The sequence below is a fragment of the Aethalodelphis obliquidens genome, unplaced genomic scaffold (genome assembly GCF_003676395.1).
Source record: "Aethalodelphis obliquidens isolate GAN/ISIS:26980383/991018 unplaced genomic scaffold, ASM367639v1 scaffold63, whole genome shotgun sequence".
Taxonomy (NCBI): domain Eukaryota; kingdom Metazoa; phylum Chordata; class Mammalia; order Artiodactyla; family Delphinidae; genus Aethalodelphis; species Aethalodelphis obliquidens.
Genome location: NW_020838007.1, coordinates 3,290,292 through 3,306,936, shown reverse-complemented (window position 1 = coordinate 3,306,936; position 16,645 = coordinate 3,290,292). Strand labels below are relative to the sequence as shown.

Below are 16,645 nucleotides of genomic sequence, written 5' to 3'. Positions count from 1 at the left end.
TAATCCAGATAGTCTTTCTTAAAAATAATAAAGCTTCTGGCTTTTTTATTAAGAAAATACCAGCACCTCATCGAAGTCAAACCGTACAACTGATTTTCAGCATCTGTTCTAATTAGAAAACATCACGAAGACCTACAGACACAAGTTCTGGGAAGATGCACACCCACCGTGGTTGCCGACTCCTCTGCTGTTCCCTGAGGGCAGGACCCCGCCTGGCCTGCCCCTCTGACTAGATGCCTTCTTTAATAAAGGTCAGGCACGTGGCCACGCATTTTCAGTAATTAGTATAGGGCACCCACCAAAAACACAATCCCTGGTAAAAATTAACACGCTCTCCTCAGGGATGTGCTTGGAAGAGGAAAGATGACTAACGTTTGCAGCAGCAGAAGTTTATCAACAAGTGTCTGCTACACCGGACACTTAAAAATCACCGGATGTGATTTTAAAAATACATTATGGCAAAAAAAAAAAAAAAATAAAATACATTATGGCAAACATCTCCAGAAGGACGGGAAGCAAAGAGCAAAGCTGAAGCACTGAGCCCCACGAAGCACGTCCACCCTGCCCGGGGACAAGGGTATCATTATCAGCTTGTGTTTCCCATAAAGTCTTTGCCTTTTATTGAAAGCAAGGCGACCCACGGTTGGAACTGAATAGGTCTACCTGTATTTGACTTGCAGAGTAATATACTGTATTTTAGCAAAGATAAACCACAGCAAATTGGAAAGAAAGATTTTAAACCAATAACGACCTAAAATGTAAGGGTCATGGTGCCTGAACACAGGGGTGATGCAGGCAGACACAGCAACATCCTTCTTACCTCCTTCCATATAAAGGTTACAGGACACAGTGGTGCTGAGCAGGGCGTGGGCACATGTGACACAAACTGTCCTCTACACACAGCACCACCTGTGTCCTGCTCTCATACTCTCAGCATAACTCAACCCACTCGAGAAGGCTATTCGAACCAATTAAAAAGTCTATCTATACCGAAGGTTTTCAAACTGTTGTTTAAATGATCACTGCCCGCTGAAAATAATTAAACCTCGTGCAGCAATAGTACCTAGTATGTAAAGTGGATAAAGCAGAGACAGCCTACTTTATCTGCTGGAAGTAAAGGTTGGCAGCTTGGGGTCCTTCCTACCACCTCCTGGTGACCCCTTAGAAATCCAACAAGCAAAGTTTGAAAACCACTGAAATAATGTGATTTCATTATTTCAGCAGATAAATTTATAACAACTATTTAAAGTTTAAGTAAAACAAGTTAAACACTGAAAGGAATGTTACAATCTGAAGAAAGCTAGCACTCAAATGAGCAGTTAGATCCATTAAACAATATGCTCTAAAAATACCCATTAAGAAGTTAAAGGGACAGTGTAGGTTTGAACATCATTATACTATTTATTGAAGTAGAAGAACTTAAAAAAGTTTTTACTGCAAAACTTCAGTCTAATAAACTGAAATCATGGATGATAAAATGCTGCTTGTTATTTTTATTTCCTAAATTATGGTTTACCCCAATTATAAATTAGGGTAATTACATTGAAATTTTCCTGAAAAATAAACAGTATTAATAATGGGCTTTACAGAAACCAGTTTCTTTACAAAGTCTTGACCAACTGTTACCTGACTACGCCAGTAAGGAGAATTTTCCTTCAAAGATATTTTTAGAGAAAATTTTTGTTTCTTTTTCTTTTTAAAATTGGGAAAACTGTAAAACATAAAAGAAATGCAAATATATAGTAAAAATTGCTTATTCAGAGTTCTACCTGCTCATATCAAACTTTTCTTTAGGAAAATGTATCCAGTACAATTGAATCAACATACACTTTATTATTTTTTTGTGGTAACAGATTTTTTTTCAAATTGAGCTTTTAAAAAGTACATTTAACTACAAAAGTAAGATTAAATAGGTACTTATAAAATATATTTACCCTGCAATGGTTAAGAATATAAAATGTTGATGCCCATGTGAACAAGTACATTTATACATTACACACATTACTTAAAGGTCATTTTCTTTCCAGTAATAATGTCCATAAAACCACAATATTTATTGCTTATATCAAGTGCAGGTTAAAATCCAGACAGCCTCCAAAAACGAATCCTCATGATAAAGGACTTCTCAGTCTGGTCAGGTGAAACACTTAACATGTATGAATACAGTTGAAAATGTACCAGTTCTTAAGAAGCATTCAAGTCTTTATTTTAGGGAGCGGGTACAGTGTGGGCAGCGCCTTGGGGGTGCTGAGGTGACTGCACACCCCAATTCTCTGTGGGTGTCTAGTCAACTGCACCGTCTGGTGTCTGAGGAGTTTGCTAACAGATGAACCCCTGTGATTCACGCAACACTGTCAGCTACCAGTGCTGAAGCTTGCGGGGCAAAATTATTTATAGGGCATTTTGTTGAAAAAACAGTGTCCAGCCAACAAAAGCGCCAACCAAAATGACGGACACAAACCCCATCTTAGTGAGAATAGGTTGCCAATATAACCACCTTTTCCTTTTTCGTTCGGTCTCGTTCAGCCTCTGCTTCATCTGCTGCACCTTCTGAGCTGTGCTGGCTTTCCTGTCCTCCCGAAGGCGCTTCCGCAGAGCACTGTCAACAAACAAGAGCACATCAGCAGGGCTGGGCTCAACCACGCAGGCAGAGCACAGCCCCCCCACCCCCCGCCCACTCCACCCCACTTCTCAACTCATTCAGACTCTGGAACAAAAAGGGGAAAAGCTTCAATACTCTAAATGGTCCAGAGATGCACTCAGGTAATTCAATGACAATTGCTCGTACAGTTTTATGTAAATGAATATTTTTAGTAGGACCTGAAAAGAAGCATGGTATCAGTATTTTTTCTTTCTTTGCTAGCCAGCCAGCAGGAGAGGGAAGACAGAGGGTCCCCAGGCATCTGATCCCCTTTGGAGCTCATATTTGATTTTTCACAAAGGCCCCTATACTCAACATTTCCTTGAATATTCTGCTGTGCGAGTGCCTACTGCTGTCTGCCCATCCCTTTTCTAGCTCCCATTTTCCTATTCAATACAGAATTTTTGTTCCAAAGGAAGCTCTTTGACTCTGGGACCATGGTCCCGGAACAACACAAAGAATGGCTGAAGGCAACATGAAAACTACTATTTTCTTCCCTTGAAAAAAATCTCACAAGCCTAAGATGGCGGCCACCATGAAGAAGACAGCAGCAGAAGATGTCAATGTTACTTTTGCAAATCAACAAAAGACATACAGATTTGCATGGAATACAAGCAGAATCACAGAGCTGAAGGAAGAAACAGAAGTAAAAAAGAAACAACTCCCAAACTTAGAAGATGCTTGTTAGGACATCATGCTTGCAGACGAGGACCGCTTAATGACACCTCATCAGACTGGTGATGTTTTCATTAGCCATTCTCAAGAAGAAACATGAGAAATGCTAGAAGAAGCAAAGAAAAACTTGCAAGAAGAAACTGACGCCTTACCATCCAGAGTGGAATCAATTCAGTGGGTGCTAGCAGATTTGAGAGTTCAGTTATATGAAAAATTGGGGAGCAACACAAACCCTGAAGCTGATGAAAGCTAAACATTTTATAACACCAAATGATATGGAAAGCAAAACTTTAAAATTTTTTTCACTTATTTAATGGAAACTTGCCTATTTTCACATCTTGCTTATTTATGTTTTTAAAAGAAGACCATATTCATCTATGTATTTTGCATAACAATTATATAAAGTGTAGGGGTTTTATGTCATGTTATTAAAATCAGTTAATAAAAAAAAAAATCTCACAAAATCCATCTCCTCTTTTCACTTACTGCTTATATTACAGCAAAAGCCTAACCAGTTTCCATGCCTTCAGAGTAAATACACCCCAGTAATTATTCTGAAGCACAGCTCTGATGGTATGGCTTGATTAAAAATCTTGAATGCCTTTTCAGCATCTACTACATTAAGAGGCAGCTTTTTTCCTGGCCCAAATGTTTAACCTATATCTAATAATGAAAAACAATCAGAGGAATCCAGATTGTGAGGCATCCTAAAAGGCAACTCATCTATAAGCTGCAATGTCCAGCAACGGGGGAAAACTAAAGGTGGTGGACAGTCCCAGGTTAAAGGAGACTAAAGAACCACATCAACCAAATACAATGCATGATCCTGGATCAGATCTTGAATTATTTTTTTAAATAGTTATAGACTGGGATCATAAAAATGTTCCAAAATTACATTATGGCGACGGCCACAAAACTCTGTACATATACTCAATCCAGTAAACTGTACGCTCTAAATTTTGTGAACTCTATGGTATATAAATTATATCTCAGTACAGTTATTTTCTGTAAAGCTTTAAGGTGGATTTTTTTTAATAATTAGAGAACTCTGAATATGGACTACATATCAGATTATTTTATCAACGTTAAATTACATGGGAATATTGGCACCTTCAGACATCGCTAGTGGGAAGGTGAAGTGATGCAGCCGCTTGGAAAACTGGCCAAAAAATGCTCAACACGGAGTGGCCACGTGTGGCCCAGCAATCCCACTCTTAGTTACACACCCAAGAGACAAGAGCACGTGTTCTCCTGCCATGTACAACCTCGTTCTTGCCCAAATGTTTTTCTTTTTTGCTGTTCTCCAAGTTTGTTTCCTTCTAAACTAAGAAACCTCTTCTCTCTGGTTCTCTCACCCTCTAGAGCCCTTCTATTCTCATCCTACGGCATTTCATTTATAGTAAATAATTTATGTTGCTCGTCTGGGTTCTCGTTTTGTCCCTTAAGTGTATTAGCAACCTGGGGACTACATTTTGCTCATATCCATATGCTTTGCAGTCTTCCTAATGTCTTTTTCACTTTAACTTATCACACACACAGGTATCTCTGGCTGTGTGAACTCTACCTGAATACTTCCTACAATGACTTGCAAAAATTATTACTCAGAATTCACTCTCTAGACTGAAAATTCACTATAACAAGTATGTGTGTACCTTCCAATAAAACAAATTACACTGTAGTCAAGATCAGGCAAAACATATATAAAATATATAAAAGGATACAGAGCTCCCAGTATTATTTCCTGACTTAAAACTAGTAAATCTAACGTAGAAGAAGAAACAACTTTATGCTTTAACTTGTAGTCTAAACCACTGAAGCCACACACAAGGAGTAGCACTGCTAAGTCATAATAAACTCTTCAATATGATATATAGCAACTTACTATGTACTGTAATACGCTACCTTTTATAAAATTTCAGGCAATTTTTATATTGGGGAAATACAGAACTGAAGCTATAATGTATAGGAGACCTTAACGATTTTCACAGCACATCCCAAGATCCCACTGTAACAAATATGACTACAGCATAAAATTTTCCACAAGAAAAAGCATATCTGACAAAAAGAAAAGAAAAAAAGTCTTTCAGAGATATTGAAGAGAGGGAGTAAAAGAGCTCATTCACTTTTCTGAGAGACTCACACCTCAGGACACCAGCTTCGTAATGTGTGAGATATTTGGAGCCTGAGAAACGTAATTTTTCAAATTTAAAAACTTGAAGAGTTTACACATTCATATGGATTCAAAACTCAAAAAGTATAGGGCATTTTATGTGATTTTTTTTGAAAAATATTTTTTTCTTCCAATAACAGAATTAAGTTGAAATATTCACTTAATTATTTCATAATGGTATTAAAGGCATATTATCAATTACATTGTAACAGTAGCGTGAACACTATATAACTGTACAAATGGCAGGTATTCATACTCTGTTTTCTGCATCATACTACACATTTTAGCATCTAATTATACTAACTCTTACACTCAATAAGTGTTGTGTTAAACCATTTTCCAACAGGTTTCCGTCTTTAAGTATTAGCTTCTTTGAGATCAATGATGTCATTACATACTACTTAAATGCCCTTAAGTAATAAATAAATAGTTACATTAATTCAATACACTAAGGGTCTATATATTAATTCCCATCCACAGAACTTATTAAAAGTCTCTCTTTTCAAGCATTGTTATTGCAGTAACCTTACCTCTCGCTGTTTTCCTCCAGAGTATCTTGCATTTTAGAGGACAGTCCTGTATACCTGTCACTTGTCAGTTTTTCTTCTTCTAGGCCTATCCTGTTTCCGTTGTATTTTTCAGTCATTATTTTGGTTGGTGAATGATCAAAAACAGGACATACATCTTCCTTAGAAAGTTCTTTCCACCGTTTCTAAGTAGGGAAATGAGAAACAAATGCAAACACTAAAGTTTTGACTTTTCTTAAATAAAATTTATGAAACTGAAATTCTATATTTAACTTAAGAAAACCCTGTGATGCTAACATATGAATGAAAAAGAAAAACGTGTTTTGTCATACCACTTCTAGCTACGTCTATTTTAAGTTGAATATTTAATAATAATAAAGCATTTTTAATAAATCTATCTATCTTAGTTGCGTTGGGTCTTCATTGCTGCACGTGGGCTTTCTCTAGTTGCAGTGAGTGGGGGCTACTCTTCGTTGTGGTGCATGGGCTTCTCAACGCAGTGGTTTCTCTTGTTATGGAGCACAGGCTCTAGGCACACGGGTTTCAGTAGTTGTGGCACGTGGGCTCAGAAGTTGTGACTTGTGGGCTCTAGAGCACAGGCTCAGTAGTTGTGGCGCACGGGCTTAGCTGCTCTGTGGCATGTGGGATCCTCCCGGAACAGGGCTTGAACCCGTGTCCCCTGCATTAGCAGGAGGATTCTGAACCACTGCACCACCAGGGAAGTCCCAATAATAAAGCATTTAATATTGATGCACATCAGTATGTAGTTGAATACAATAATCTTAATAAAATGTAGTGACTTTGACCTCACCAAAATATTGGTCTTAGTAAGAAGATCTTCGCCAAAGTCAGACTGTGCCGTCTCCTAATCCAGAGGCATGTGCCTCTGGAAAAGTGACCAAGATGGCCCTTGAACGTGACCCAGTGTGCCCTGCTCATTGCCACTGTCCAGTTTAGCAGAGAACCAATGGTGAGACCTCCCAGCAGGTTCCTGCAGTGCCAGAGGCCTTCAAGTTGACTGTCCCCACCAGGTACACCAGCAGCCCAGGCAGTTGGCTGGACACTGGGTTGGGAAGACTCCTCAGCACGCCTGGACTTCAGATCAGGCAGGATTCAGACCAAGATGAAGAGACAGCCTATCTTCCTCCAATGAAACAGGACTGTCACTTGCCTTGGGACTTGTTGTGACTAATGAGATGACAAGCTAACGAGTAGCAGAGTCGGAATTTGAACCCCTCACAAGGCTCTGTATCTCGGAAATAATCATCAGTGTCAGACACCAGATAGTTTAAGTATCCAACAAAAATGTTAACTGTCTCCAGAATGCATGCTGGTCAATTCTTCATTGAGATCTAGTTACAGCAACTTGGCCTTATACTTGGACAAAACTCAACAATGTCAATAAACAAGATGATGCCAAAAACCAAGTCTTACTGGACCACTTCCCAGAATATGCAACAAATCCAGAATCTGTCAACAAGAAGAGTCAGCAGGAGGGTGGGGGAGAAAGAGAGATTTAATGCTAGTGAATTTTAAAAAGAAAAAACAAAGGGCAATGTCATTTTGCCAGGTCTCTGGGCAGCAAACTCACTCAACTTTGCCTCCCCTGTGACACACCCGGCAAGCAGGCTCCAGGCTCACCTGCCTCGGCGGTGCTGCCGGTGCTGCCGACTGCGAGGCCGGGGACCCAGCACTGCCCCCGGCTCCCATTTGGAGCAGACGGGGCTGCTCACCTCCCCCGACTGCACACTCAGCTGAACCGCACTCACAGACCAATGCCCCCACACCATCCGCAACCCCACCCCCATTTCTCACTGAAGAAAGCCCCTCGAAGGAGCTGTAAAGTGATGTATTTAAACTCGAAACCCACTGTAATTTGTTAAAAGTATATATTTACTTATAACTTTATTAGTTGTGTATTATATGTGATTATCATCACAAACACAGTTACTGGTTTCAGATAACAGTCACTTTATTTTTTATTTTTTTTTTGTGGTACGCAGGCCTCTCACTGTTGTGCCTCTCCTGTTGCGGAGCACAGGCTCCGGACGTGCAGGCTCAGCGGCCATGGCTCATGGGCCCAGCCACTCCGCAGCATGTGGGATCTTCCCGGACCGGGGCACGAACCCGTGTCCCCTGTATCATCGGCAGGCGGACTCTCAACCACTGCACCACCAGGGAAGCCCAACAGTCACTTTAGATGTGAATATTAACAGCTCTTCTTTGTCCTGGCAGGTTCTAAATCATTTTAAATCCACATATGCCAGAAATCTTCACAGGAAAACTAATATGAAACTGTAGCCAATAATGAAAACACCACTTGTATCCCGTAAATCTAGATTAAGACTGAAGGTGAAGACAGAGGCCCCCTTTAGGAAAAAGAACCAGAGATGAAGCTTACACAGCATGGGTGCTTCTGGAAAGATGGCGTCCCTCACCCCACTGCCATCAACTCACACTCGAAAAGCTTCCTTCTTTCTTCTTACAAATATTAATTTTCCCCAAAAATCAGAGGCAAAGGGGAGGAGGCAGATGTATGGAGAGAAAGACAGGTCCATAAACTGCCTATCACATCCTTGTATGTCCTATGAGACACTTTTTGGGACATGGGACAGAGTCATGCAGTTTGGGGTATCCACATTAACAAAGTAACTCTAGATCTTTGTAACAATAAAGTTTTATGATTTAAGATTTCAGGGAAATTTATTTCTCTGAGACTTCTGGTCTAAGCTAAGGCTCTAGTATAGCACTGTCCAATGAAATGTAATGCGAGCCACATATATAACTTTAAAAATGTCTAACAGCCACGTTTTAAAAAAAGATGAATTTTGACAGGATGTTTTATTTAATTCAACATTTAAAAATATTGTTATTTGAACATATAATCAACATTTTTTAAATTATTGAGATATTTTATACTTTTTCTCCCTATATTTGTACATCTTATACTTTAAGCAGAACTTGATTCAGACTGGCTACATCTCAACACTCAACAGAACACGTGGCTCCAGCATTAGACAGCAGGGTTCCAGAAGGAGAAAATATCTACATAAAATAAACAAGCCCATATGCATAAATACGCAGTCCTGGAAGAATACACACAGGCCTCAATGGTTACATATTTGGGGGGTGAGTTAGCGAGGACTTCTACTTTGTAAATGATATACTTTCACATTCTCTGAATTCTTTTATACTCAATATGTACTAATCAATTATCTAAAATTTTAAAAATTTCACAGCACCATATAAATTATTAGAGCCTTGCTAAGATCATTTCTGTGGAAACTGAGCCCTCCGAAAGGGTAACAGGCTTTCTGATCCTGAGCACTTGAAAAATACAGACATTTCCAACATCCCATCTGGATGGAGGCAGAGGACGCCTGGGTCTGTCTGAATGAGGGATAAAGGTGCTGAGTCAGAGATCTGATGGCCACACCGCACCAGATAAACTGGGGGAGAAAAAGTTCTTCCGAGCCACAAACTGCACTGTCACAACAATAGGGACCACACAAAAGCCCGTCCATATAACTCACCTCTGTGGGGAAAACGATCTGCACAGGAAGCACATATATATTCTAAAACTAAAGGAACAAAACTTGAAAAAACATTAAGGTGGAGCAAGGGATAGTATCCAAAGGACAGCACACATTCCATAGAGTTAGTCTGTAAGAACAGCCAGGAAATTAGCAAGGAAGCAACAGAAGTGTGTGGGGAAAACCTCGGCATGTAAACTGGCAGACACAAGCCGAGATTAAAGAGAGACCTGTTCCTAATCCTGAACATCTGAGGTAACGTCGGAAGAGGGTCTCGTGCTTCATGGGCTTAATCTTCACATACCAAGCACTTCACAGACTGACGTTTCTCTTCATTAAAAATTATTCTTTAGAGGGCTTCCTTGGTGGCGCAGTGGTTAAAAATCCACCTGCCAATGCAGGGGACACGGGTTCAAGCCCTGGTCTGGGAAGATCCCACATGCCACGGAGCTACTAAGCCCGTGAGCCACAACTACTGAACCTACGTGCCACAACTACTGAAGCCCGTGCGCCTAGAGCCCGTGCTCTGCAACAGAGAAGCCACCGCAATGAAAAGCCCAAAGAAGAGTAGCCCCGGCTTGCCGCAACTAGAGAAAGCCCAGGCGCAGCAACGAAGACCCAACGCAGCCAAAAATAAATAAATAAATAATCTAATTAATTAAAAAAAATTATTCTATAATGCTAAAGATTTGGGGGGGAACCTTTTAAATAAAACTTAAAATTTTTATTGATAAATACAATAGATTGTCTTGAATAGTTAAAATAACACCAATGATCAGAACAAAAAAGTCAGCTGATAAATAAAATTTCTTAAGAATATTTAAATGTCTGTGTAATCCATACAACACTTAACTACTTATATCTCATTCCATCTTGACAGATGGTGTGATCTCAGTTATAAAGGAGAGCTTATTCAGAATATTCCTGCTTTGGCTAGTAATCACAGAAGCTGAAGAGGAAGCAAATGGTTCATGTAAGAGAAAAATAAAGAATTCCACCTGCTTATGTCCAATTCCATATGATCAGTTCAGACAAGAAACGGGTGTCTGTTGTTACTTCTGTTTCTATTTCACATGTTACGTTAGTACATAAACACAGATTTCTGATAATCAGTCTTTTAACTTAGCTTTTACAAATGTGGAATAAAAATACCTTCATGAGAATACAGCCACCAACCAGAGAAAAATAACATTCTCCTGAAATTTCATTACGTTTGCTGCAAGTACTCAAGTTGCTTGCTCATTGTTATAAAAAATGAAATACCTATGATATAAACTAAGTGTTCTTGTATAACTCCAGATCAGGTTTTTAATGGGGCAAAAGTAGCTAAATTTTCTGGTTATTTTAATGATGAAATGCTTAAACCCTCCTTTACAAGGAACCTTACTTTCTTTAATGAAATTGTGTCCCCACTCGGGCTTCTGAGTAACAGGCAGGATTTAACATGAGGCTGAGGTACACAGGAGGAGGGGGGCATACATTTTACAATCTTAGGGGCCAGCTGGATTCACCACATTAATGTAAACATGCTTTTTTGGAAGGAAGGGAGAAGACACATGCATAAACAGAGTGCAGCTATGTGATGCAAATCGTATTTGATACACAGTTTACCTGTATACTTGAATCTCCCTTTATAAACTTTGCTCCTTCTATTATAGTCATGTATGAAAATCTGAGTTGATCTGGTGTCTGAATCAGCCCCATTCGGTATTTTCTCATATTCAGTAACAGTTGTTTAATATTAATATTGTCTCCTTTTTCCATCTGCAAGAAAGGTAAACATTGTTCAAGCCTTTTGTTGTTAGGAGTCCAGGAAAGAGAAGCAGTACAGGAAAACCGCTAAGAGCAAGTTAGGACAGGTTGCCCGTCTGCCCCATCCAGGCAGCAGAGGGAGGACTCCTGGCCCTTCAGCTAACTCACAGCTGGCTCCAACCAACAGGAATCTCATTCACTCTGGCTAGTGGTTGGTCGAAGGGAGGATTTATGGCCCATTCTGGCTTAATGTAAGGATAAATACATCGAGATTAGTGCCTTTCTTTTTTAAGAACGTCTTGGCAGGAGTAAATCTTTTCGTTCGGCGCCTTCACGTCTGTGTGTGGCAGCCACTTGAGGGTGCTGGAGCAGAAAGGCGGAAACAGCCAGACCCACAAGGACACCGTGGGGCCGCTGCACCAGCTGGGGCTGGATCCACACACCCCCACCCCAACCAGAAAAGAGAACAGCTGTTGAAGTTAAATTTGGCAGGGAACAGGGAAACACACGATCCAGTTTTAGTATTTACCATTAACAGAACAGATGCTTAGAGTTCTTAAACACGTCAAAGTTAACATAACAAGCCGCTTTTGACTGAAGTATAGGATATTAGGCAGAGTGGTAACACAGTAGACGTGCTAAGATACCCTCCCATCAACCTAAAGGGAGGAAAGGCACAGGCCGGTACCCAGGCTGGGGCTGGGAAGGCTGGTGGAGAAAGAACACAGCCCTCAGGCACAACAGGAACCTCAGGGAATGATATTAAAACCCACACTCACCGAGGGCTTAGAAAGTGTTCTAAATGCACTCATCCACTTAATTCTTATGACAGTCCTGGGAGGAGAATACTCTCACTCTCTGCAGTTTGTAAATAAGGAAACTAAGGGAAGAAAGAATTCAATATTATCTACCAACTGATGTTTGAAAAATAAGAAGGGCGGGGGAGAGGACCCATCATTTAGGTAACAAAAGCTACCAGGAAAAGTCTCCTTCGAGAGCTCTAGAATTATCTTGGATGCAGCCCCACCAGTCACAGCAAGAGGCAGCTGAAAAGATGTGAATGAGAGTTTTTGGTTTTTCTAAAAGAAGGCAGAAGTTCAAGTTTGAAAAACACAGTTCTGGGATCCTGACAGTCGAGCTTACTTCTGCCAGTGGAAACAATAAAAAGGTACAGAAGACTGAAACGAGGTCACTTACCAGAACAAGACAAGTGTCCACCAGAGAAAAGGTGCCTGACCGCCCGATGCCGGCACTACAGTGGATCACCGCAGGCCCGTGTTCAGGATTCAAAGAGCCAGACTCTCGCACTTTAAATAAGAAATTGAGAAATGAAGCTGGTGATTCAGGGACTCCGAAATCTGGCCAGGTAGTATAATGAAAGTGAGATATTGTTCTGGTTTCACCACTCTAAAAAGTGAAAATCAAGGGGGGAAATGTTAGTTCTGAGTTTTTTCTTTTAACAGTCTACTGCAGAAAGATGTGTTTTGTGTAATGTACCATGATTTTTCATTTGGTTTTTGATAATCACATACACAAGTATGGGAAGATTTTCTTTAGGAGAATTTGGAATATATTAATAATAACTAACACTTCTGTAACACTTATTATTTTATAAGCATGTTTTAGGCTTTTTATGTATTAACTCAACCCATACAACAATCCTATTAAAACCTATTTTCCAGATGAGAAAACTGAGGCGAAGGGTTAAGTAATGCACCCAAGGTCACACATCAGAAAATGGCAGAGGCAGGATTAGAGCAGCACTTGGGTTCCCAACCACTGACCTGCACCATACATGCTGCCAGGATTTTCTTTAATTCATACATCATGATGAGTGGATTCTATTCTATTTTTTAAAATCTCTACCAGTTTAATTTTACATTCTTTAATGGTTTCTTTTTTAAGAATTTCAAAGTTTTAAAAAATATAATGTTCCCCATTATATGAGTTATCTTTTAGATTCTGCTATCCAGGCACAGAGGAACAACTCAAGAATTAATTTAAAGAAACAATCTTTACATTTTTAACTGAAATTGCTCTCCTAATTGCTGCTTTTCCCCATGGTAACAATTTCCAATCCTAGAACTGCTGACACGGCTTTGCTGATGTGCGAACATGATTTACCAACATGCTAAGTGTTTCCTGTCTCGTAAAGCCTGCCTGGCACTCACCACCACTTCCTGGACATTCTCAACGACCTTTATTTCTGACTAACTCATTATGAAAACGTTCCTTGGCTTTTGCCAAAGGCCCTCTGCCCCCAGGAGCACTTCTCTGCCTTCTGCTCTTCATTCACAGAGGGAGTGGCAACCGCTAACACATCTTTGCACAATGTTTCAGCTTTAATTACAGGACTATTTTGGAAGAAGGAGCCACAGAAGCAGCATAAAAAACCCTGATTTTTTTAACGGTTACTTTTACAGCATCTACCTTTCAATACAAATTTACAAAATTAAACTTAGCTTTCTTTTTTTAAAAAACAATATTTCCCTTTTTTCAGTACAGATTAAGACTCCTAAGTCCCAGACTCAGTTATATGAGGTACAGCACTGATAAAATACAGTGCAGAAGTTAAAAAAAATTTTTAATTATACGCATTTAGTGACTAATTTTTCTTGACATCCAGCTTTCATAATTCCAAGTACACTGTGATCCATAGGTTCTCAGTACACTGAAGGCACTAGAAGATTTCTTATTACTAATTAAAATGCTCATTGCGATTATTAAAATTCAAAACATTTCCTTTTAAATTCCAAATTAATTATGCTAAGTGAAAGCAACAGACTCTAAAGGCTGTATACTGTACGATTCCATTTACATGACAGCATGGAAAAGACAAAATTATAGGAATTGAAACCAGCCCAGTGATAGCCAGGAGCTGAGAGTGGGGCCGGGCTGACTGTACACAGGCAGCATGAGGAACGTGCGCATGCGCATGCATGCGTGTGTGTATCTAGGGGATGGTGACAGAACTGTTCTTTATCTTGACTGGGCAGGTGGTGACACGAATGCACTGTCAAAACTCAGACCTATACATCAAAAAGATTGTATCTTACTGTATGTAAAAACAGCGTTTAAAACATTCCAAATTAAGGAGGCTAAACTGTAGCTTCCTTCTAGAAAACCGTAAATGGCAGCCATCTGATACCCACACAGGACTGGCTGGGGTCCTAAGTCCTTTCCTCCAACAGCCCAGGCACACGGTTAACTCAACCGCATCTTCCTTTAAATGGGGCCTCAGATTCCAGTGGGTGTCTTTAACCCTCTCCCCCGACAGCAGCCCTGCTGCAGTCCTCAGCCACCACGCTGTGCTGACCATGCACAGAGGCCCAGCCCTGGTCCACATGGGCCTCAGCCAGGTCCAGGTGGACCTGCTGGAGGTCCCAGGCCTAGGAGGGGTGGTGCCAGGGCCCTGCTCCCAGGGAAGTGTTCCCTAGGGTGTGGCCTATACAGTGTAGGTTCAACTATGCATCACCTCCTGGCCCAAAACCTACAGTTACCCCACAATCCTGGGCAACTACTTGCTTTTTCTTTGCTTATATGGTTTTGGCTCAAGACTAGTGGCCTCTTTATTTCTTTCAAATTCAGGTCACACTGTCTGGGATGCTCAAAGCCAGTTTCCAGAAATGCTCACCACTGTATAATACAGTCTTTCTCATGAATAGATTTTTGAAAATCCATCTTTTTCTTCCGTGTAGGACCAGACTAAATAACTTCTTAGAGGTTAATTTTGTATTAATTCACTCCTACTGAAACAAGATTCAAAAAACTTAGCTCACAAAAATCACATAATTCCCAAAGGGCCACAGAAGTAATAAGATCCATGTTTACTACTCTGGTATAAAAAAAAGTTTATATGGGGCTTTCCTGGTGGCGCAGTGGTTGAGAGTTCATCTGCTGATGCAGGGGACACGGGTTCATGCCCCGGTCCGGGAAGATCCCACGTGCCGCGGAGCGGCTAGGCCCATGAGCCATGGCCGCTGAGCCTGCGCGTCCGGAGTCTGTGCTCCACAGCGGGAGAGGCCCGCGTACCGCAAGAAAAAAAAAAGTTTATATGAAGGATTGGATACCTTTTCCCTCTTTTTCATGCTGGAAAAAAAACGAGAATGGGGGGAAAGGGTTCCAAAGCATACAGAGCTAAAACAAAATTCATCTTTATTCCGAACAGTCTCTACATTTAGACTCTACAGTTTCTGACAAACTCCTAGTTTCAAATAGCAGACTCACTCTTCCCTCCTGCTCGGTCACCAAGCCCCTCAGTCCTGCTGTGACAACCAGTCAGCTCCGTCCCTTCTCACTGCCACCCCTCACACCCCACTCCAGCCGGTCTGCACACACCTGCCCAGTTTTCTCCATAAGGCACTACATCATGGACACCACCCTCTGCACAAAGATGTCAGCAGTTCACCATTCTTCTTAGGGCAAAATCTCATTTACATTTATTTGAAGAATTTTAAATGTAACGTCTTTGAATCAGATGACAAGCTCATGGTCCATGGAGGCCAGGAAGCTAAACTATGAGCTGAGTAGGTACAAGAGCTGAGAGCCTGGGGGTAATTTAAGTGTGCGCTGTCTAGAGCCATTCAAATGCAAGTTAACTATAATTGTTATCAATATGAGTAAGACTATAAATGTTCTAATTATTACTTAAAAATCTATACAGCTCTACAGCCCTAGGCCCAATTTCCACACTTTAGGCACAGAAAGAAGGTAGCAAGATTGTTTCCAAGAATTTCACAAGCCCCAGTTCCATCACCTGTAAATGGGGTTTAAGAAAGTACTGATCTCACAAGGCTGCTGTGAAGGGTAAACAAGGCAACACCTGCACGTGGTGGCATGTGAAGAGATGCGGTGATCTCTGACACAATGACACACTCGCTGCTGCCTTTACCGCGGCCCCTGATCCGCTCCCATCAACTGTAACCTCTCCACATTTCCAACCTCCTCACCTGTGTTTCCGCTCCACCTGGAGAGAAGCAAGCTTGTCGACCCCGCCTCCCTTGAGGTCACTGCCCTAGTTCAGTCCCTCACCAGCTCCTGCAGGATCCCGTACTGGCCGTGTTAAATACGTGGTCACCATAACTCACTCTGGAAGATGACCGGAACTCCCAGGTGGGGAGGGGAGGAGAGCACCAGGGCAGGGGGCAAGGGGCTTGGGTTCTAAGCAGGGGGCAGGGCAACGCCCAAGGCATGGTCGCGAGAGGCAAGCCGCGGGCCGGCCGGGGACTCCTGTACTGGCCACGGGAGGGCTTCCCAGACCCCGGTGGAAGGACCAAGCCGTGTTTCAGGACAAGCACTCAGGTGTGGGGTGGTGAACAGGGTACTTGGTGCAAATGCAGAGGGGGTA

At 41.3% G+C, this 16,645-nt stretch overlaps 1 protein-coding gene and 1 pseudogene across 4 annotated transcripts in view; one reads left to right on the top strand and one right to left on the bottom strand.

The window, feature by feature from the left end:
- The window catches only part of PTPN2 (protein tyrosine phosphatase non-receptor type 2), a 75,528-nt gene that overhangs the window by 4,320 nt on the left and 54,563 nt on the right, over positions 1-16,645 (bottom strand). For 2 of the 4 annotated variants that reach the window (XM_027088819.1, XM_027088822.1), the window contains exons 6-10: positions 12,496-12,705; positions 11,158-11,310; positions 6,017-6,198; positions 2,498-2,599; positions 1,627-1,711 (exon numbers count right to left, since the gene is read on the bottom strand). In XM_027088819.1, the coding sequence (XP_026944620.1) occupies positions 1,627-1,711; positions 2,498-2,599; positions 6,017-6,198; positions 11,158-11,310; positions 12,496-12,705 (732 nt within the window). The remainder of the gene's footprint in view (positions 1-1,626; positions 1,712-2,497; positions 2,600-6,016; positions 6,199-11,157; positions 11,311-12,495; positions 12,706-16,645) is intronic. The other 2 variants (XM_027088824.1, XM_027088823.1) reach the window with 1 other exon arrangement.
- On the top strand, positions 2,968-3,769 carry LOC113610555 (prefoldin subunit 4 pseudogene; annotated as a pseudogene).